We start from the raw sequence: 23,615 nt of genomic DNA, 5'->3' as shown, positions 1-23,615 counted from the left end.
AGAGCGGATCCGTTGTGGTTATGTCAATCATGTATCTAGGACTCGTGTTTTTTTTTCTCCACCAAGTTTCATCCCTATCCCTCCACTCTAAGTGTTTTCCAAGTTTTAGGTTTCCCCCTCCCAACTCCCCCCCAATGTCACCAGATCTGGTCGGGTATAAAATAAGAGCTCTGAGATACGATATCCTTTTAAATATTAAATTTCATTGAGATCCGATCACCCGTTCGTAAGTTAAAAATACCTCATTTTTATTTAATTTTTCAGAAATACCCCCCCCCCCCCAACTACCCCAAAGAGAGCGAATCAGTTCCGATTATGTCAATCATGTATCTGGGACCCGCGCTTATTTTTCCCATCAAGTTTCATCCTGATCCCTCCACTCTAAGTGTTTTCCAAGATTTTAGCTTTCCCCCCTCCAACTCCCCCCAATGTCATCAGATCCGGTCGGAATTTAAAATAAGAGCTCTGAGACACAACATAGTTCCAAACATCAAATTTCATTAAGATCCAATCACCCTCTCATAAGTTAAAAATACTTCATTTTTTTCTATTTTTTCTGAATTAACCAGCCCCCCACTCCCCCCCAGATGGTCAAATCGGGAAAACGACTATTTCTAATTTAATATGGTCTGGTGCCTTATACGCTTGCCAAATTTGATCGTCCTAGCTTACCTGGAAGAGCCTAAAGTAGCAAAACCGGGACTTTAGGTTTCCCCCCTCCAACTCACCCCCAATGTCATCAGATCCGGTCGGGATTTAAAATAAGAGCTCTGAGACACAATATCATTCCAAACATCAAATTTTATTAAGAGCCAATCACCCGCTCATAAGTTAAAAATACTTCATTTTTTCTATTCTTTGCGAATTAACCGGCCCTCCCCCCAGAAGGTCAAATCGGGAAAAAGACTATTTCTAATTTAATCTGGTCCGGTCCCTGATACGCTTGCCAAATTTCATCGTCCTAGTTTACCTGGAAGTGCCTAAAGTAGCAAAACCAGGACTGACAGACCGACAGAATTGGGGATTGCTATATGTCACTTGGTTAATACCAAGTGCCATAAAAACCAGTTCTCTTGCTGTATTAATTTTTATCACAGATATGTATATATATATATATATATATATATATATATATATATATATATATATATATATATATATATATATATATATATATATCTAAAGCTTAAAATACATAGGTCTATGTATGTTAGTGATTTTAAAGGAATGAAAAAAATGAAAACAAGGAACTAAAGTGGCATAAGAAAATTTAAGTAAAAATATCCAGGCATAGGGCTACTTTAAGAAGGTAGTAGCTGAAGCTACATCACATTTATTTTTGAACGACCTATTTTTCTATAGAAGAATTCTTACCTTCAAGCTGAAATTTATAAGTTCATAAATAAAAGTACTTACTTCTGGGTAATTCTGAACAAATGACTCTAGAAAAAAAGAGGCAACAATCAGTTTAAGCCCATATACTAGAATCCTAGAGTCATTATGCAGAATAATACTGTTTATCTAGATGCATAAACATAAAACAAGCCTGAATTTTTTTAGCCATACAACTGTCAACTGTGACAAGTGCGTGGATTCATGTGTAGCACTGTAGCTCTAAAAACGTAAATACAAAGCAGTCGAAGTACCAAACCATGAAAAACCTACCCTAATACAAAAATGGTAATTATGGAGGCAGCCAGTGCCTAAAAAATCTATCCTTTGATCAAATTCTAAACTTTAAATTAAAGCATAGAGCATTTTTGTTTTTCCTAAAGAGTTTCCCAATATCTTCAAAACAAATAAAAAATAAAAATTTAACCAACAAACGTAGAGAAGTCCCTTTTCTGAAATATTTATTAAAACTTTTTGTGGTTGGCTTAGACATATATAAGTTTTTCTATGGAAAAAAAGAATGATTTGTGTAACCTAATTACATAGATCAAGGACATTGAGTCATTTAAAAAATCTTACTTCCTAGGCCTATGCAGTTCCTCACTAATCACGTTTCAGAACCCCCAATAAAAATCAAGCAAAAACTGATTTGGAGAATGAGAATTTAGCAGCTTATTTACCATGTTTATATGGGTAGATAATCAAGATCTTTAATTTTTAAAGACTGAATGGTTAAATAAAAATTCATATCCTTCACTGCTCAACTCCTCCTTCCCCTTATCACCTCAGCTTTGTTTTGGTCGCCCTATTTAGTGGGAAGACAACACACATGTATTATTTTGAAGTCCGACTTGAAGTCTACAATGATGCACAAATCTTTCTTAACCATTGTTGAAATAGTGGCCTCCCTAGCGCTTTCTGCATGACAGATAAAGTACTACGCTGATTTGATTTGTATAACAAAATGAATGCACTTGTGCTTATTTGAAATTGAAGTCTAGCCTCCAGACTTGAATTAAATAATAACATCTGCCCATATCAGCTTATACAGAACCTCTATTTTGAGACAATAAAATGGGCTCATTCATGAATCGTCTGCACATATTTTATTACAAACAATACCAAGCAGATCAACAATAGACTTTCGGAAAGTAAAAGTATAAGACGGAGGTCTGTTCTTGAAGAAAAATCACATTAACTTGCTTAAAACCTAAAAAACAGAAATCTGAAACTTTCCCCAATGAATTCCAACCATTTATTTTTTATCCCCTATAAGTATCACCGCCAACTCGGGAACTTCCTTCTTTATGCCTATAGCTGGCAGATCTTGACATATACTGTGATGAAGACTTAAAATTTAATTGTCATTCTATTGTGGTAACTAGTAGAGCTCACTACATCTCTTATGATAGTAAATACTATTTCTTAAATTTAACTTAAAATTTAGACATTTAGAAATTAAAATTTAGGAATTTTGACAATTCATAAATCAGTTGCCCATTATTGTTCATTAGTATGGTATCAACTATGCATCGGCACTGTTTCTGTTTTCTGTTTTTTCTTGCCTGTTTCTGTTTTTACAAAAAACAGAACAGAAAACAGAAACAGGCTACCTGTTTTTGTTTGACTTGTTTCTGTTTCTGTTCTGTTTTTTTTTTCATCTGTTTTTTTCCGTTTCTGTTTTTTTTTTATCTGTTTTCTGTTTTTTTTTCTGTTTTTTTTTCAAATGCCGCGCTATCTAGCGGGCATGATACCGAAACGCATGATACCTACCCGTACCTACCGTACCGAAACGCATATCTAGCGGGCATGATACCATGATACCGTTGATTTTTGAATTTAAACAAAAAGGGAATACTTGTGGGAAAAGTCAAAGTCATGGCCAATTGTAGAAAAAAGCTAAGACAGATTGTCCAATTAAGTGGGCAACCCAGTCAAGGTTAATTTTACCCCTTTGATTGCCGTTGTGACTGTCTCCCATTTATGCTGCACCTCTCCGTGCATGTATGTCCCTTGACAATGCCGAAATAGAGTCAACCTGTTGGAGGTTCTCCTTGGGGAACACACGCGGGTTGACTACGGGTTGACTACTTGAAAATTTTCCTCTCATGCATGTCACTCCACAATGCTCAACTAGAGTCAACCTCTCATGCTAATTTACGCTGGGGTAAATCTGAGCGAAAGAGAGAGATAGAGAAAGAGAGAGAAGCTTGAATGCTATACAGTGGACATGGGCTAGATGGGAACCCCATATGACAATGTCTCTACTGTTGGTATATGTGTAGCGGATGGCTATTACCGCTTGAGCAAGGGTCTAACAATTGACAGCTTTAAGGATTCGTGCTTTAAGTGGCAAACATGGGCTCAATGAAATCCCATATAAAAGAGGAATATAGCGTTGGTATTTACTTAGAGCAATCGGTTACCTCTAGAACAGCGGTCCAACAAGCCACGGCTTGAAAGCATCCGTACTTTAAGCGGTGAACCTAGGCACCTTGATATGTGTGTAGCGGAGGGTTATTACCACTTGAGCAATGGTCTAACCATAGAGCGTTATAGAGCGTTGGTATTTGCTTAGAGCAATGGGTTACCGCTATAGCGACGGTCTAAATAGCCTCTAACTTAAGCGGTGGACATAAGCTAGATGGGATGACTCTGTGTCTGTCTGGTATATATTAGCAAGCAGCGGTCTAAGTAGCCTCGGCTTGAAAGCATCCGTGCTTTAAGCGGTGAATATAGTGTTGGTATATGCTTTGACCAATGGTTTACCGCTAAAGCAACGGTCTAAGAGCAACTAGGGTAAATTGTCAATTATAAATGACATTTAAGCTTGAAAGGAATATAGCGTTGGTATCACCCGATTGGACACATTTTATGACAAATTTCGCCCCCCCCCCCCTCTAAAAATACGCTAGTGTGTTGAATTGCACGAAGTTGCTCATCTTTTGTACGTGACTAAAAGGATTTAACAAGAAGATGTTTTCTTTCCTATTAGAAATAGAAGAAGTAAGGAAAAACAGCTGTTAAAACAGCTGTTTTTTATTTTTAAACAGCTGTTTTCTGTTTTTTCGAAAAACAGAACAGATTACAGAAACAGGTCACCTGTTTTTGTTTGACCTGTTTCTGTTTCTGTTCTGTTTTTTTTTCTAACTGTTTTTTTCTGTTTCTGTTTTTCTCAAAAACAGAAACAGTGCCGATGCTTAGTATCAACTGAGCAAGATTGATTAGTTCAAGATAGAGTCTGCACAGAAAAGAACTACTAGAGTTCTTCCATGTGTTTGCCACCTACTTGATTATGCATCCTCTCTTCATTTCTGAAGAGACCATGCTGATTCGCTTAATGATCATATAGCAATTAGGAATACTGACAACAATTATAGCTTTATTTTTGCGTGATGTTTATGTATGCTTCGACAAGACAACAGACTTTCAGGATTTTTCCCTGGTAACACTTGATGAGAATTGGTCTGCATTTCTTCTTATGCAGAGCTACAAAACATGGAACCAAGTTTAGCATTAAGCATTTTATGAAAATTATATACTGTCCAAGATCAGTAAGAATATGCTTAACCTTGTGTGATATGTTTTATGCTCAATTTGATTTTTTTTTTCTCTTGTTTGTGCATTTCTCTTTGTACCTTTCTTGTTTAATTTATGTGTTTTCTTTAATGTCAAACTGTTTAATTTCTTACTGTTTTGTTGTCATGTTTAGCAATGTCAAGCTAATGCTTACAGTTGCTACTATTATTTGTCACATTCAGTCCCAGTCAAAGGAAAAATTATACTAATAAAAAATTAGTACCATGTGATTCTCTCTTCAATATTTTTCCCCGACATTATGGCTGTTAATCACACCCTAGCCCCTATCCCCTAATCAGGCTGGATATAGCCATTGCTATATACAATACTTTTGAAGAAAACATTTTAATAAAAAATTTCTTACTTTTTTATAATAATCTAAAAAAAAAAAACACTTTCCACAATAAATTTTCAGAGAAAAGCAAAGAGCTATATGAAAACAAAAGAAAAGCATCAATAAAGGTATCAAATAATTCAAGGTAAAAACAAACACACATTAGCAACGCAAATAATTGAAATTTAAATGAAAAGAAAGTACATGAATGACTAAACATGAAAAAAAACAAAAAAAGGGACCATAACAAATGCCCCCTAAGTCTTCTAAAGCCAGAGCATTATTTGTGTTTTACTGAAAACAAAGCATATCTGAAGAAATTTTCCTTTCTTTACATTAATAATTTCAAAAATTACCCATGCACATACTTCCAGAGATGAATATTATATAATAATAATAAGGATTTATTTACCCACCATCTGCAAAAGATTATAGTGAAGTACCAAAAAATAAAAGAAAAAAAAATACACCAATAAAAAGAAAAGTCATTATTGGAAAAAAATATCGTCTATTCAGTATCACTTTTATGACAGACTTCTCACGGATTCCTGATCAATTCTTTCTGAGAAAAGGAACATCATTAGCTTAAACTACATTAAATAGGTCAGTAACGTGAAGTGGAAGAGATGTGGTTCAGAATCTTTAAGATTACATGTTTGAAAACGACAGGACTAAGAACACTCCCTTGCCTCATGCCTCTTTTATCTTTAATTGGTTCTGAAACTGTGTCTCTCCATTTGGCAGATACTGTCGAATTTGCACACCAAAATTTTGTAGTTTTGACAATACTCATATTTATGCAGTTTTGCAATAGAGAATTAAGAAATTACATAAGATTAATACTATTTAAAGCTGTTGATAAATCAAGAGTGCACACATAAAGAGGTGACTTTTTACTCTTCAAATCTATTAGTACGTTTGCTAGTGATCTATGTGCCTCTGGGCAACCAACACCTTTTTGGAATCCAAACTGGTTATCTCCAGAAAGCCCAGTGTCTAGCTCGGGAAAAAACGACTCCGCATAGTTTAGGAGAAAAATATTCTCTGAGACTGATTTGATGTACACCTATAAAGACGCCTAATTACTTTCTTAGGCATAAAGACATAAGAAGAGTGATTCTCTTTAGGTAGAGCAAGACCAAACCAAAATTGTTTTGTTGTTTTTGAAACTAGACTATGGTTCATTTAGTTAAAATCAGTTTTGGCTAAAGAAAAGTCATACCGGTAGACATTTGAGAAATCTTGGCATACACCTGCAATGAAATCACAAAGCTGATTAGTCTAGATCTTCCTGTGGATATCCATGTATGTTGGCCTCATTAAATTGTGGGATTGTGGATTACAGACTTGTTCTCTGGATATTCTCAACATTTCCCAGCTCATTGAAAACATAGGCATGGTTTTCACTTCAAGCCTAGTGCCCTGTAGGGTTACATCCTAGGACAAACACTGTTTAACTTATATATTAATGATTATCCAACAATCATCCAGAATTATCTAGTGTTGATCCGACATAAAAATAATTCATCTATTTTCTCCTGCTCAACTATTGTTCAGGCTACCTTGCTTGAATAACATCCACCTTGTTTAGCATATTTTCATCAGAGGGAGCATGGCAATTGACTATCAATTTAACTACCACAAGCACATGGAAATGCAAGTGATGAAACCTAATAGTCTTGGGGCTTGTTAGAATTATCATCATCTAAAGTAAACCTACAATAGTACAAAATCTATAAAATTACCGTTGACCAAAATTTTATAGTTTTGACAATACTCATATTTATGCAACTTTGCAATAGAGCATTAAGAGATTGCATGTGATTAATACTATCTAACACTTTTGATAAATCAACAGTGCACACATAAAGAGGTGATTTTTTACTCTCCAAATCCCTTAGCATGTTTGCTAGTGATCTATGTTCTTCTGGGCAACCAATACCCTTTTGGAATCCAAACTGGTTATCTCCAAAAAGTCCAGTGTCTAGATCGGGGAAAAAAGAATACTCAAATATTTAACTCAAAATGAACAATACACTGATATGTCTGTAAGATTTACAGTCACTGGTGTTTTTCCTTTTCTTTGCAATTAATGTTATAATTCCTTTTAGGAAACTCTTGGAAACAATGCCAATCATGACGCACATCTGGAAAAGAAGTTATAGATGAGAATAAAAGCTATCAGGTAAGTTTTTAAAGTGCATTGTTAAAAGGTCATCAGCATCTATCCTGTTCTTACCTTTAGATACAGCTTTTCTTACGGAGGTTTTAATCTGTTTCAGTGATATGGCAACACCACAATCCTGTCCTAAAAAACATCCAAGGCAGCTAGAAACCTCCTCTTCATAATATTTGCTTATGGCAATATTTTCGATCCTGTAAACTGACGTGTAATAAGAATTCAAATCATCTATAGTCAAAAAACAACTAGGTGAACTTCCATCAGCTCCAATTATATTTTGCCATGATGTCTGAATTCCAGTGAAATGTTGTCCGATAGTGCGGTATTTTTGTTTAGTGCTCTGTTTCAACTCAAAAACATTCCCGTATACAGGTCTTCCACTTGCAATCCAAATGCTCATCTGCATTTTTTGTGCATTGCTTTTCTGTCTGAAGCTCAACAGACTTGGACCATCTCTGTCTTTCTGTGCCAATCTTTACACTCCTAGTAGGGGCTGCTGTTGATTTGGACACTTTAATGGCAAGAACAATCTGACAATAATAAGCATTAAGATCAATCATGGCAGAAGTTTCAGGAGGATTGAAGCATAGTAAGTGGAATGGCACTTTGATGCAAGAAAGAATAGAGGAGACAGTGGCCATATGCAAGTCAGCATCACATTCATTCTAATTCTTCTTCTGCACCCACCATCTTTTGAATATTAATGTTCTGTGATGGCTGTAGATGAACTGATAGTCCAAGATGATCCTTAACTGGATCATCTGGGTACACTGTGGCAGAGACAAGGAATGGATCTACATGACAAAACATGGTCAATATTGGATGTATGTCTACTAGAATGGATGTGTGTAAAATCAAAGACTGAGGCCAAATTTGAAAGGAAGCAGGTAGACCAAGCAGGTACAATTTAGAAAAATGTCAGAGTGGATATTGTCTTTTGCTGGATCGTAGTTGAAGTCACAAACTATAACCCATTTTCTCTCATTATGCTCAAGAGATCCCAGATGTCACCAAACTGCATCAGATGCTTTAGAAAACTTTGTCAGCAAGATATCATTATTGTTATTATTGGGCATATATGTATTTATTTACTCAGTACCCAGAGCAAAAACAGACAACAAGTTACTATTTTTAATTGACAACTCTGCTAATAATTCTTTCCCTGTATATGTTGCAAGGCCACCGGATAGACGCCCTGCTGTTAACTTAGTAGACTGTATGAACAGGTCATGAGTTTTGGATCTATTTAAGAAAATTGCATTCAATCCAGAGAGCATATGTTCCTGAATGAATAGCACATTGTACAGTTAAAGAAGATCATCCAGAGCCTTTTCTTTATTGTAGCACCAGTTAATATTCAGGCTTAGAGCTTTTATAGAACTATTCATGAGTAACTCTTATTTCTCAAAATTTCTTTTACTTTCTGACATTTTAACCAAAAACAGACATGTGGTTCATTGCACAAAATACATTTGGATCCTGCATTACATGGCGAGTCCTTGCTACTGGTGTGAGGTCTGGAACATATAGCACATCTGGGATCACTTCTACAGCTTTCAATAAGGTGGTCAAAGCTTTGGCACCTAAAGCACCTTTGTGGGGCCTGCTTGTACTTGGCCACTTGGAAGAAATCATATCCCAATCTAGTTCTGCTCAAAAACACCAAGTTCAATGACTGCCTATTATTGAAAGTCCAGTTGACAGTTTTGGTTTGGCCAAAGTGCGAGGCTTCCTCTATGAGGTTTGGATTGTGTACTGCCAGCAAACTTGCACTGATGTCCACAGAAAGACCTCTTATAATGTTGAATTGTTTTTTGCTTTACATTTGATATTGTTTAGGCTACCATTTAGTAATTTTGTAGAGAGCAGTAGAAACCTCCAAACAAAAAGCATTAGTGTTAATGGTGTCAATAAATTTGACTTGTAGCTTGTTATTTCTTCACTTCTTGACCCCTTGTAACCCATCTTTGGATTGCAGCTGACTAAATATCTGCTGTCTGGACAAAGGGTCTATGCAAGGAATGTCTTCTATGATGACAGAGCAAGTTGGAGTCTCTTTTGTTTTAGGCTGTGGCTGTTGATGGAAAAGCTGACAGGTTGACCCCTGCAGTGTACTGATTTATCACCAACACTGAGCTTTTGAGATTCCAAATTTCTCCTAGCAAAATAGGGAAATTCATTTCAGGAATGTGTGGGACACTCAAAGGGTGGGAGATTACAAACGTTGGAGACTGAATGTTTTTCCTGTCACAATCATTTAGAATTTCCATTTTTGTTTTTTATAATGCAACTAGCTCAAATAAGTTGAATGTCATTTTTGATAGCAAAGATAAATCCAGTATTCTATATGACTGGAGGAAATTCAAAATAGGGTTTAGATGCAGAACCATTAGAGTAAAGGATACACAACAGAACAAAAGACCAGACAAGTGTAAAATATAAACAGAAAAGGAAATTTTAGCATGGTATATGAGTCTGGGGGCAAATAATGAGAGTGAATGGCATATGGTGTAATGCCAAATTGTAATAAAATGCAGCAAATGAAACCCTGCCCCATTAAAACCAAAGCAATAAAATTCTTACTTCATAATAACCTGGCCTATGCATCATCTTTCTAGGCTATTAACTTGGTTAACTTATGAATGTTTCCTTCCATTACTATCCCCAATTCAAAACAATTCTAAGTAATATTTTGGTAAATATTACAAACAATTCCAGACAAGTCCTGATTTCATAAAGTCAAGACTGCTGAAAACACATTTCAACAAAAACCTATGATTTTGAATAGGTGACATTCAATTAATGAAGAAATAGCCTATATTAGGAATATTCGTGGAATAACTATGGGTGGGTTCATGGCCAAAAACCTGACCATGATAGTTGGAAACAGCATTGAATAGGGAATCAAATGGTACTAGCACACTTTTATGTTACAGCATGTTTCCTTCACTAGAGGTCAAAAGCTAAATATTTATCCTTACTTTTACTGCTAGTTTTTTTTTCTGTATTACTAAGCAATAAATCATGGACAAATATTAAGGAAGCCTTCCTATTGACTGATAAGAAGCACTCCTGTGTCTTTTACCAAAAACACTTCCATTCCTCACAAAAGATGCAAACAGAACAATCAATAGGAAAGCTATAGCCTGGAAAAGGTACAAAGAGAAAAAAGCACAGGGAAATTGGCAGAGGTATCCAAGGCCATGGAAACTTGCCTCCAATGCAATTAGGAAACTTAAGTCTGAACATGGGGAGAAACTTGCCACAGATATCAAAGCAAACTCCAAATCCTTCTGGAGACATGTTTCTGTTAAAAGCCCTAACTGTCACACCATTCCTGACCTCAAGTACAACAGCATAACACACCCACAGACAAGGCTGATGTATTGAGTACCTATTTTACCTCTGCTTTCACCATCAAAACCTGTCCAACAATTCCTGAAACACCATCAGACTTAATACCAGATCCAATGCCTGAATTGTCATTTACTAAAGAAATAGTCTTAGCCAGTCATGATAAGCTTGATGTTAACAAATCCAAAGGACCTGATGGTATACACCCAAGGCTTCTCAAGGAGTACAGGCATGTTCTCAGTTCTCCCTGTGCAGACTTTTCCAGTTGTCCCTACAAAATGCAGAGCTACCATCAGATTGGTAAACATCCTAAATAACACCAATCCACAAAAAATACCATCCCATCAATTCAGCAGTTGTAAAGGTTCCCAAGAGATTTGTTAGCAGAGTTCTAATTCAGTACTTTGAACTTAACAACATACTCACTTCCACTCAACATGACTTCAGATCTCTAAGAACCATTGATACTAACCAAATACAAACATATGGGTATGCCACGTCATTGTTGGATAAAGATTTCCCTGTCAACATGGTGCTCTTGGATCTCAAAAGCATTTGACAGGGATTGTCAAGAATTCCTCATCACCAATCTAAAAGCAGCAGCTGTTGAAGATGTCATTGTGTAGTGGATGCAAAGTATCCTTTCGGAAATAACACATGATGTAAGAGTTTATGACTTTCAAGGTGTACCACATTTCTCCTCATGTACAACTGTTTTAAGAGGCCTTCCCTAGGGGACCATTATTAGACAAAAGTCTCTTCAACTTCTGTATAAATGATGTACCCAGCCTTCTCTTGAACCTCCTCACTCTTTATGCTGAGGATTCAATACTTATTGGTATTGCAACTACACCCTCTGACCTGTAATTTATCCAAAAGGATCTTGACATTCTTGGGACTTGGGCTGGTACATGAATCCTCTTTTTCAAGTCATGAAATCTATTTTGAAAACCACATCAGCAGTACCATCTCCAAGGTCACCCCCTCTTTGCTGTTTCTAAAGAAAGAAATCTTGGAGTCATCAGTGATGATCAACTTAGGTTCAGCACCAACACAAAATCTGCATTGTTTTCTGCCCTCAAACCTCTCAGAATAATCAAAAGAACCATCTCCAGCAGATGCCAAAAAGTATTTGTCAAGCTCTTCAGGGGACTAGTTTTGCCTGTGTGAGGTTGGAATGTCCCTGGCATCACCCTACTTGAAGAAGAACAAAGAAATGGCCTACTAGAAGGAGAACAACAAAGAGCCACCACAATGGACAAGGCCTCAAACAGATGTCATACAAAGAGCATTAAACATCATTTGAAGCTTCTTATTCTCACATACCATAGGAAACATGATTATGGCCTGCAAAAATATTTTTTCTTGTCCCTTTGCCCTCTCCTCCAAGCAAGGTTTATATTAACTAATTGTTCAGGTAGCTAAAAACTAAACCTGACAAATAACCTGGTGCTTCCCATTAAAAAAGGTGTAAGGCAGGGTGCATTGACATCACCTACTGCATTTAATAACAGCATTGTTAAACCACAATCTAAGTCATATCTGACATGGGATAGATCTATTGTTAATAAGCTATGCTGTCAATGTACTCAATCTGAGCCACCTCCTTCATGGTTTAGAGGAGAATTTTATCCAATTCCAAGTAGAATATGGAAAAATAGGCCTTCAGTTTAATGAAAAGAAATCAGATGTATTGTTATTTAATGCTAAGCAAGGGTCTGCTGTTGATGTTAGGCTGGGTGGTGCTACTGTTTGGCTTGCCAAACACATAGTTTATCTGGGGATCCCTATTGGTTGGTCTATGCTTGAAACGTGTCATCTTTTGGAGAGTCATCTGCAGAAACAGATCTCTGTTTCATACATCCTGAACCCAAATATAACATGCATTTTCATTAGAGATGAACTTTACCCCACCTCTTTATATAGGCTACCAATTCAAGGTAGACTATATATTTGCAGATTAGGGGTGTGTAGCTAAGGTTCAAATTTACCTCTACTGTCAGAATTGCATTGAATACACAAATATTCAATGCAATGCAATTTGGATATTCCAAAAGGAAGATAAGAAAGAATTGTGGTCTACATATTATAATATGCAAAGTATCTCTTATAGCTTCCACCATGGACAAGTAACCATATTGTGACAAGTTGGTATGGGATTATCAACCCTAATGAAGCAATAATAGCCCAGATTGCCATATATAACTCTAATATTGTTACTCATCCTTGGGCAATAGGTTTTGCTTTTTGTAGTTAGATATCCAATTGTTCTTTATTTTTCTTGTGTTTGTGTATTCTTGTGTAAAGTGTTTTTTATCTTATACTCTATCTGTTTCTTTTGATGGGAAATAAATATATATATACATATATACACACAAACTTATCCCTATAGCCTAGCAAGAATTATATCCTGAATCCAAATATAACATGCATTTTCATTGGAGATGAACTTTACCCTACCTCTTTATATAGGCTATCAATTCAAGGTAGACTATATATTTGCAGATTAGGGGTGTGTAGTTAAGGTTCTTATTTACCTCTACTGTCAGAATTGCAACCTGAATTTAAATTTCATATTCATTTAAATCAAAAATGAGCATTACCCCAATCCCTGGTGCACAAACATATACCCTGAATTGGTAGATAGCCTATAGGGGTGGGAGTAGGCTAAATTTCATTTTCAACACAAATAAATGTTAAAGTTGGATTCAAGATGCAATTCTGGCTATAAAGTTTGTAGCTATCTGAATAGCCCATTAATATAAACGTTACCCCCCCCCCCTCAGAATGTTTTGTGACTAGAGGGCATTCCAAGAACATCTTCAAGAAACACTCCTCAATCCAAGATAGAAGATATTTCTTTAACCAGCAAGTAACAAGCTTATGAAATCGACTCTCCAAAATGCAGTGATTTGGGTGTGTTCAAGCAAAATCTCTATGGAGAATGACTGCAACAAGAGCTTCAGTAGCATACAGCTGTAAGTGAAAGAACTTTTAGAGGTTTTGCGATTTCAGGGTGCTAGAATAGGTTTGAACATTAATGTTGAGAAAACGTAGCCTAGATAACTTTGAAGACCAGAGTCCTTAACCCAATGTAGTAAGCAACCACATCAAACAACCTAAAGAAGTCTCTTATGAAACATTACAAGGACTGAAATTCTTAGATTCACTCCAAGCTACGATTTAATGTAATAACTAAATGGGCCTAATTGAAGTCTACATACCAAGCAGTTCCAAATTCATCTCGCACACGTCTCAAGAAGTACAAATTTGGCGGCTGAAGTTCAAAATCATTTATATAATAAAATAATTTACAATATAATAATAATTTTGTTTTTTTGGTTTTAAAAGGAAACGAAAAAGATTCAAATTAATTAAGAAATTTTCTACTATATTCTAATTTTCAAACTTTATACTATAAAATTTCTCCTCAAAACTACTAGGGATTTCAGTTTGAAAGAGAAAACTTGAGCGTTATTTTCAAATTATTTGCGAATGTTTTAGTCATGAAGAATCTATCTGCCTTTCTGCTCAGGATACTACACAGAAACCAGATGTATTTTTTAGCTTTATTATGTTATTATATAACAGAAAACTTTTTAGTAACGCTATAGTTAATCATCTTTATGGTAAGCTGGAAAAGCTATGAAATCTCAGGGTGAAGCCATTGGCCTAGCTTAGAGCTCACTGTCAATCTCCCACCTTCTCTGTTTGGAGCCTAAAATTGGATAAAATTCTAGTTTAGCTACTTTTTTCTATCTTACAAAGGGGTTAAGTTTGAAAAATGAAACTTTCAGGGATGGGTTGCAGATGGAAGTAGGCTAGCCTATGTTCTGGGAAGGTGTTTTGAAGTACATGCTTCCAATCCTTCCCTCTCTAAAGGGCAGTGAATTTGATGGCCTTTTAAAATTTGTAATGTTTATATTAATAGACTATTCAAGTAAGCCTAGCTAAGAAACAAACTTACCTCTATAGTCAGAATTGCATCCTGAATCCAAATTTGTCATTTACTTGTGTTCAAAATTAACTTTATTCTCATTTTTAGGTAAATGTTTTGTTTTCATATTATTGATCAACAAATAAATTGGGTAAAATTCTAGTTAATTGACATCTCACTATCTCAGAAAGGGTTTAGGTTAGGAAAATGAAACTTTCAGGAATAAAACTACAGACTAAAGTGTGTCCTGGGAAGGTATTTGGATAAAATTCTAATTAATTGATCTCTTGCTAACTCAGAAAGGATTTAGGTGAGAAAACTGAAACTTTTAGGGATGAATCTACAGACTAAAGTATGTCCCAGGAAGGTATTTTGAAGCAACTACCTTCACTCCTTCTCCCTCTAGAGAGCCCTGACCTTTGATGACCTTTAAAAATATTTGTGTTATAAAAGTGAAACCTTGCAAAATAGATCTTCTGCTTAATTGAAGTACAACAAAATTGTTTTCAGCTTCATAACTTTGCTCAATTATATTTTATAAGGTTTTAAAGATATGCAAATAGCTACATTTCCTAAATTTTGAAAAAAAAACCATTGATATGGCTCAAAATTCTACTCAAATAACAGGAATTGCATTTTCAGAACTAAAGGCAGAGAAAAAACAGCAAGTAACTGAAATTAAGGTAAAATGTTGTTATGTCAAAATTTCAATAGGTATAAACCTATCATGTAGGCAAATTTCAGGGTCCTCTAGGGGGAGAAGGAGTGGAGGTGGGTACTTAAAAAAACTGTCCTGGGACATACTTTAGCCTTTAGACCCATCCCAGAAAGTTTAATTTTCCTAACCTAAACCCTTTCAGAGATAGCAAGAAGTCAATTAACTAGAATTCTACAGTATTATGAAGCAATTACTCTACTCCTCCCTCTAGAGGGCCCTGACCTTTGATGACCTTTGAAAATATGTGTTATAAAACTGAAACCTTGCAAATTTCCTAAATTTTGAAAGAAAACATTGATATGGCTCAAAATTCTACTCAAATAACAGGAATTACATTTTCAGAACTAAAGGCAGAGAAAAAGCAACTAGTAACTTAAAATTAAGGTAAAATGTTGTTTTATCAAAATTTCAATAAGTATAGACCTGTCATGTAGGCAAATTTCAGGGTCCTCTAGAGGGAGAAGGAGTAGAGGTGGGTCCTTGAAAACAACTTCCTGGGACACAATTTAGCCTTTAGACCCATCCCTGAAAGGTTCATTTTCCTAACCTAAACCCTTTTCAAGATAGAAAAAAGTCAATTAACTAGAATTTTACCATAAATTGAACATAGGCTACCAATAGATACCATTTCTTATGCTCTTTCCCTATATAATAATTGCTTTTCTTGCAATTTCAATTTTAAGCCCTTTTAGGACCCTTGGAAATAATAATTTCATTCTGTATTTTTTTGAACATAAGAATAGGTTGTGACATTTGCTTCAAACTTACTAAGCTTTTTTGCTGGAACTTGGTTGATGCACTTGGTTAAAAATCACTGAGCTCATTTTATTTAGTGTAATTTGCCTGAACTCTATTTTCGAAAACACTTTTTTGCTGGAGCTTGGTTGAAGAAAAAATTTGTTCAAATGCCCAATTATCTCCTAATTGGTAAGAACCTGCCATTATTATATTAGCACATTTTCGTTTATTATCAGAAAAGACTGTCTTATTATGCAGGCTATTCACCTTGTTAATGTGCACACGTTTTTGGGCATCTGTAATGTGGTAATCAAGGTTACCATTATAATTAGGCTGTATCAAGGATGGATTGAGGTCAATGAAAATTTTCGGATTTATGTCACTTGTTGTGACAGGTATCACTGGATTTAATCCTCTAAGTCCTTCATCAATATTCATTGGGTTTATGGACATTACACTTTTTTATGGTCAGGGATGAAAGTGTTATTAACCTCATTCAAAATGGAATTATATGTAGGTTGATTTGCTAGATCACTTTGTTGAATTGTCCAAAAATAGGAGATGAAAGTTAGTGCATCCATTAACTTTTCTTGTAAAACCAAGATTTTGGTAATATCTGGTTGTAAGATGAGAGGTGTAGGGACAGTGTCCATTTGAACTGATTTATCAATGCTACAGTCAATTGTTTGGCAAGATGCATTTGTTTTCCCTTCAGAACAGCCCTAGCACTGGGGAGGGACAATGGAAATTGTAGGATCACACAAACTAGTACCAGCCTTGTTAGAAATGGTTGGTTCTTCAGTCAATAGAGGAAACTGGCTGAGCGGAGTGTCTGGAAGATTTTTAGAGGTGCTCAGATCACTTAGAATGCTAAGAATCCTTCTTCTTTCAACAGCGGTACGGGGTGTCCAAGAGGTTCCAGATTGATAGAAAGCACTGGAGAAGAAGTACAATTTACCTTAGACTTAGTAAAGCAATCTAGGCACATCCAGGAGTTATTCCAGCTAGTGATTTCTATCCTAGCATGCTTTTCAGTTCCTGCATGGAACCAAGAACTGCAATTAACACATTTGACTGCATTTGAAGTAACCCATAATCTGCATTCAGGAAAAAATTGTTTTAATTTTGTCATTTAGTCTTGCAACTCAGGTTGCCTTACTTAATCAAAAGGTCTTAATATGTCTTAACAGGTCAGAGACTGAAGAGAGACTGGAGCCTGTATATGAGTTTGTGGTGTCCAGGTCATGGAATGAGGTAAGCATGACTTTAGTCTTATTTGTATTAATGTACATCCCATACGACTTGGTTGCTTGAGAGATGCTGTCTGCCTGTCTTTAGAGTTCTTGTGGGGAGGGGTGTAGCTAGCTGGTTGATATTGTCAGCATATCATAGTTTATTGAGTAAGATCCCACCTATTTTGCCCCACACCCAGTGGGTATCAGGGAAAGGATGACATTCAGGAATAGGTTGAACAGATCCAGGGATAGGATGCATCTGTTGAGGACTCCAGAAGTTGTCAAGAATACATCAGAGAGGCCGTCTGTAGTTAGAATTTTGCTTTTGAGCTTTTTGTACATGTCCTCAACAATTTTGATGATTTTAACTGGGACACCATAGTATTTTAGAATATGCCAAAGACTTTCCTCTATATGAGGTCAAAGGCCTGTTGGAAATCAATGAATCAAACAGTTTGTGGTAACAAACTGTAGTAAGGAGCAACCCAGCTCAATAGTAACCAAAACTCTAAAAAATTGAATTTTGATATCAATAGCTACATCAAAAGAATCACATTTTAATGCTGATTTTAAATATATAAGTTTCATCTAGTTTAGTCTTACCCATCAAAAGTTACGAGCCTGAGAAAATTGGCCTTATTTAAGAAAATAGGGGAAAACACCCCCTAAAAGCCATAGGATCTTAACGAAAATGACACCATCAGATTCAGCGTATCAGAGAACCCTACTGTATAAGTTTCAAGCTCCTATCTACAAAAATGTGGAATTCTGTATTTTTTACCAAAAGACAAATCATGGGTGCGTGTTTATTTGTTTTTTTTTTTCTTTTTCCCAGGGGACATCGTATTGACCAAGTGGTCCTAGAATGTCGCAAGAGGGCTCATTGTAACGGAAATGAAAAGTTCTAGTGCCCTTTTTATGTGACCAAAAAAACTGGAGGGCATCTAGGCCCCCTCCCACACTAATTTTTTTCCAAAGTCAATGGATCAAAATTTTGAGATAGCATAGTCGAAAACCATAATAACTATGTCTTTGGGGATGACTTACTCCCCCACAATCCCTGGGGGAGGGGCTGCAATTTACAAACTATGACTGGTGTTTACATATAGTAATGGTTATTGGGAAGTGTACAGACGTTTTCAGGGGGATTTTATTTTGTTTGGGGGTGGGGCTGAGGAGAGGGGGCTACTTGGAGGAATTTGTCCTGGGGGAAGAAAAATTCAATGAAAAGGGTGCAGGATTTTCTAGCATTACTTTAAGAAAACAATGAAAAATAAACATGAAAACTTTTTTCAAATGAAAGGAAGGAGTAGCATTGAAACTTAAAACGAACAGATATTATTACAAATATGAGGGGTTCTAATAATACTTTAGCATAAAGAGCGAGGTATTTAGGAGGAGATAATACCTTGCTCTTTGTGCTAAAGTATTTTTAGTAATTTCAACTATTTATTCTACAGCCTTTCTGATTCAGGGGTCATTCTTAAAGAATTGGGACGAAACTTACGATTTAGTGTAAAGAGCGAGGTGTTAACAAGGGTACAAACCCCCTTGTATACATAATGAAAATATAAGGTTATGAAAGTTTGTTATGTAAGTTAATTCTTAAGTTACGTATATTTTTTACTAATAAAAACGTTCGTTAAAAATTAAAAGTTCTAGTTGCCTTTTTAAGTAACCGAAAAATTGGAGGGCAACTAGGCCTCCTTCTCCACCCCTTATTTCTCAAAATCGTCTGATCAAAACTAAGAGAAAGCCATTTGGCCAAAAAAGAATTAATATACAAATTTAATTTTAATAACTTATGTGTGGAGAGCCAAAACCAAACATGCATTAATTCAAAAACGTTCAGAAATTAAATAAAAAAAAACTAATTTTTTTAGCTGACAGTAAGGAGCAACATTAAAACTTAAAACGAACAGAAATTACTCCGTATATGAAATGGGTTGTCCCCTCTGTAATCCCTTGCTCTTTACACTAAAGCTTGACTCTTTGCCACAATTCTACTTTTTAAAACAATTAAAAGCTTTAGCGTAAAGAGCGAGGGATTGCAGAGGGGACAACCTATTTAATATACAGAGTAATTTCTGTTTGTTTTAAGTTTTAATGCTGCTCCTTACTTTCAGCTAAAAAAATTAGTTTTTTTTTCTATTTAATTGTTGATAGAGGTCTTTTAAACTTGGTATAGCATTCCAAATAGTAGATTGTCCTGGGCAAAACTCAGCTTGATACACATTGATATCATGAGCAGTGATTGCTTGTTTTCTATGGAGGAGGATCCTAGTCAGGATTCTGGTTTGGTGGCTTGTCAGGCTGGTATGCCAGTAGTTTCCACACTCTTTCTTCTAGCCATTTTTGTGAATTGGGACTATTGCAGCCTTACACCACTCTCATGGGACATATCCAGTGGCCCAAATGGCTGTTATAATACTATGGTATAGATCAACAGCATCTTCTGAGTCAACATTTATTAGTCACGCAGATACCATCTGATCATGGAGCTTTACCATGCTTCATGGACTCTGTGGTCACTTTGGTCTTGGATCTTATTGGAGGTAGAGGGATGTCACACTTTGTTATTGAGATGTAGTTTAGGACATTTGGAGCTGTTACTAATTATGGGTTTAATTTCTCCTCAAAATATTCTTTTCATTGGGTGAGCTTTTGTTTTGTATCATTGATATTGTTGCCCTGTTTGTCCAAGATCATGGACGTTTTAGGATCTCTCCTGGTTGATAATCCTCTGACTGTTTTGAAGAACTGGTGACTGTTGCCTTTCTTGAACTGGGTTTCACTGTTCTTACACTTCTTGCCAAAGTGGGTTTGGAGTACCTTTGGAACTTCTCATTCGACTTTTTTTTAAGTTGTTTGTTGGTGTCTCAGCTACTTTGGTCAGGTTTGTTGCTGTATAGGAGTTTCTGGTCACATTGCTGTATTATGTCTTCAGTGATCAAAGGTTTTTCATCTTTAGTCTGTCCACCAAGTATGCCATTTGCTGTCTCTATTATTACATATGTAGCATGTTTAGCTAAGCTCTCAATCTCCTCAGGAGCTGTCAGGGGTGTGGATATACTCATGATGTCCCATAGTTTTGTTGAGAGGCTAGTGGTATAAGTATCTTTTTTGGTAGAGTTGCTGAAAAGTTCTGTTTGGAATCTGAGGATCTTTATTGTCTGGGAAAGTCATTTTAATTTTAGCTTAAGTGTAGACATCAGCAGTGTGATCCAAATCAAAGTGTCCTACAAAGAGTGAAACAGTGTCTGTTAAATGAAGACTTACATTGCCTGGATATCAGAATATATTCAATCATGATTTCAGTCATTCCATCAGGTTATCTTCATGTAACCTTATTTTCGTGTCTGTGTTTGAAGTGGTGAGGCTCTCCATACAAGTCAATTAGCTTTTCCCCCCTTACATTAAGACGCCTGTGTCCATATTGTCCCATGACATCTTTCCAACTGGCTTGACTACTGCCCACTATTGCATTGAAGTCCTCCATGACAATTAGCATATTGTTTCTGGGCATCTGGTCATTTACACTCTGTAATGAAGTAAAACTGATCCTAGTCTTCTCCATTCCAGGTAGAGTCCAGAGCATATATTTGGACAACTGAGAGATTTTTGATCAGTTCTTTTAGATGGATGGTTGGAATTTTTTTCATCACAGGGGTGAAGGTGATCAGTGACCTTCTGGTGGCTAGAGGGAGAATGAAAGCGACACCCTGTAGGTGAATATTGTCAGTACGTCCTGTCAATAAGAAAGTGGTTCCAAGAATACTTTCTTCTCCATCTTAGGGGAGGTGCATCTCAGCCAGGCAAACTACATCTCATTTGCATCTGTTAATTTCTCTCAATAGGAGATTGATTTTCCAAGGTGTTGCTAAAGTTTGGCAGTTGCATGCCAATATTAAAAACTGATGTTTATCAATATTAAAGTTTCGTCCTATTGGGAGGTCGTCTTAGGCCTATGAAGGTTGTTTGTTTCCCTGTATGTGGTAGCAAGGTCGTTAGTTATTCTGGACACAGTAGAAGGTTTGGCATAAAAAAAGGATTGTTGGTTACCCTGGACGTGGTAGTACTTAAAGCTTTTCAGTTTCTGCTTATATTCATATTTACAAAGGAGAGTTTCTTGTCTGAATCATTGACAGCAGTGAGCCAATCCTCTCTGTCAAGTTGCAGAGGCTGTTGTCCATCTGGACTGGTACTTATCTGTTAAAGTGCCTATTTTAAGTTCTTTATCCATTGATGGACTGTAGAAACGGTTTGTTTGTTAGTTTCTTTCAGTTTAGCATGAGACAAGACAAAGACAATTGACAGAATAGATGGGAAATATATAATTTAGATTACATGTTGGCACATTGGGTGGAGGGGGGGTAAAGTATTTGAACAGTGTGAAGTTAGAAAACAATTCTTACTTCATAATATGCAGAATAATTATACCTAACAAATTTTTCATGAAGACCCACTATACTTTACCCCCCCTCCCTTATGTGCAAATATATAGCCCAGTTCGGTTTGAAAGTATTGTATTTTCATTATTTTTTGTGATATTTCATTAGAATGAGTCAGAGAAACAGATTCTATTTAGATGAAGAATTTTACACTGGCGCTATTAGACATAAGTAGCTCTGTATCTTCTGCTCTTTTGCATTTATCCTCCTATTGAGAATCCTCCCACAATTTGTTCTGCATCACCATGCAATTTAACTCATTGCCAGAGAAGTTTGTAACTCATGGAATGTGTCCACGTGACAATGGGCCCACTTGAGTGTACACCCAATGGGTGTACACTCACCAGGGGCTTTACAGCCCCTGGTGAGGGTGCCTCAGTTTCTTTATGGATCCCCAGGGACTAGGTACCCCTTGGTCCAGGCTTCCTAGGGAGATATCCTACATATATGTAGGGTGTCCCGTATCTGCCACCTAGGGATGGACTGAGTGGCCTGGAGGAGGCCTCTACTAAGAAGAAGACTGACTTAACTCCTCCAAGAAATATAACAAGATCTGCCTAATGACTTCACTATCTTACCTTTGAAAAGGGACAAACTGCTGTACCAATAACAATTTTTTGTCAAAGCAGAGAAAGCAAAGCAAGCCATTTAGGCCAGGAATGAAATTAATTCCTGTATTATTTTTTCAACAGGCAGCTCAATTTGAGCTCCAGGCTGTTCATTAAACAATAAACAGTTAACAGGAGATTTTCATTATTAAAACGCTTGTGCTACGAATGGTCAAAGGCTAAAAGTTAATCACACTGTTAGTGCTAAGTAACAGGCTCACCAGATCCAACTTACTTTTGTTGTCAGATATTAGAACAATGAAGAAGGGAATGCTGAGTTCGTCTTGGGGGTTTAAACACCAAAGGCTGCAAATGCTTGAAAGCAGATCTTGGGGCCATAGTAAACTGAGTTTTTTAGGAATAAGCAAAGGGTATTTATGTTCTTGACTAGGTTTACAATTTTGAAAGATTTTTCAGTAAATAACAATACAATTTTCATTTCATCTGATGCTAGTGGTTCTCTTCCTTATTAGAAATATGCCACTTGGTTAATACCAAGTGCCATAAAAAGATAGTTTCAAAAAACCTAAAATTCTAAACTTGATTTAAATTATTTGTTGACAGGAACCTTTCAGCTCTGTAACTGGTGATTCATTTGGATATAAGAGAAAGGCTTCTGCTAATATTAAGTTTGAAGGTAAATTTATAGTAGCTCCAGTTTTTGTTTGTCTAGATTTTGGTTACAGGATGCCCAGATATGAAGCTCAACTAAAGGCTGTTTGAGTGCATTTAATATTCAATTTACTGAAAACTGTATCTCCTGCAAAGGTTGTAGTAAATGTGTATAATAAACAGCTCCAATTCCTAAAAATGTCTAAGGTTCTATTCTGACCCCAGCAATCCCCCAAGGACAGGCAAAATGCTCTCACAAAAATGATGCACACATTAAACTTATTTTCTCATGTTAAGATTAGAGTTTTTGTCTTAGGTTTAAACTTCATAAGTTAAGCAATTTTGTTTCCTTTAACACTAGTAATCCAGCAATTTAGTTCATTTGTAACAAATTAGTAAATAGAAATAAAGAAAATAGCTTCAATATTTGGATAACAAAGCCATTTGAAAAAGTTATTAAAGTAGGAAACAAACA

The 23,615-nt window shown here is 36.1% G+C and overlaps 1 protein-coding gene and 1 long non-coding RNA gene across 2 annotated transcripts in view; one reads left to right on the top strand and one right to left on the bottom strand.

The window, feature by feature from the left end:
- LOC136033547 (retinoblastoma-binding protein 5 homolog) overlaps positions 1-14,115 on the bottom strand; it is a 36,271-nt gene extending 22,156 nt beyond the window's left edge. Inside the window, exons 1-2 of the mRNA XM_065714287.1 lie at positions 14,066-14,115; positions 1,417-1,442 (exon numbers count right to left, since the gene is read on the bottom strand). Coding sequence (XP_065570359.1) covers positions 1,417-1,442; positions 14,066-14,084 — 45 coding nt within the window. The 5' untranslated portion in view covers positions 14,085-14,115. The remainder of the gene's footprint in view (positions 1-1,416; positions 1,443-14,065) is intronic.
- Positions 14,116-14,307: 192 nt separating this feature from the next.
- The window catches only part of LOC136033546 (uncharacterized), a 31,217-nt gene continuing 21,909 nt past the window's right edge, over positions 14,308-23,615 (top strand). The window contains exon 1 of the long non-coding RNA XR_010618939.1: positions 14,308-14,397. This is a non-coding gene — a long non-coding RNA (uncharacterized LOC136033546). The remainder of the gene's footprint in view (positions 14,398-23,615) is intronic.

This window comes from Artemia franciscana, chromosome 12 (assembly GCF_032884065.1).
Source record: "Artemia franciscana chromosome 12, ASM3288406v1, whole genome shotgun sequence".
In the NCBI taxonomy this organism is placed as follows: Eukaryota; Metazoa; Arthropoda; class Branchiopoda; order Anostraca; family Artemiidae; genus Artemia; species Artemia franciscana.
This window is presented reverse-complemented; position numbering and strand designations above follow the sequence as displayed.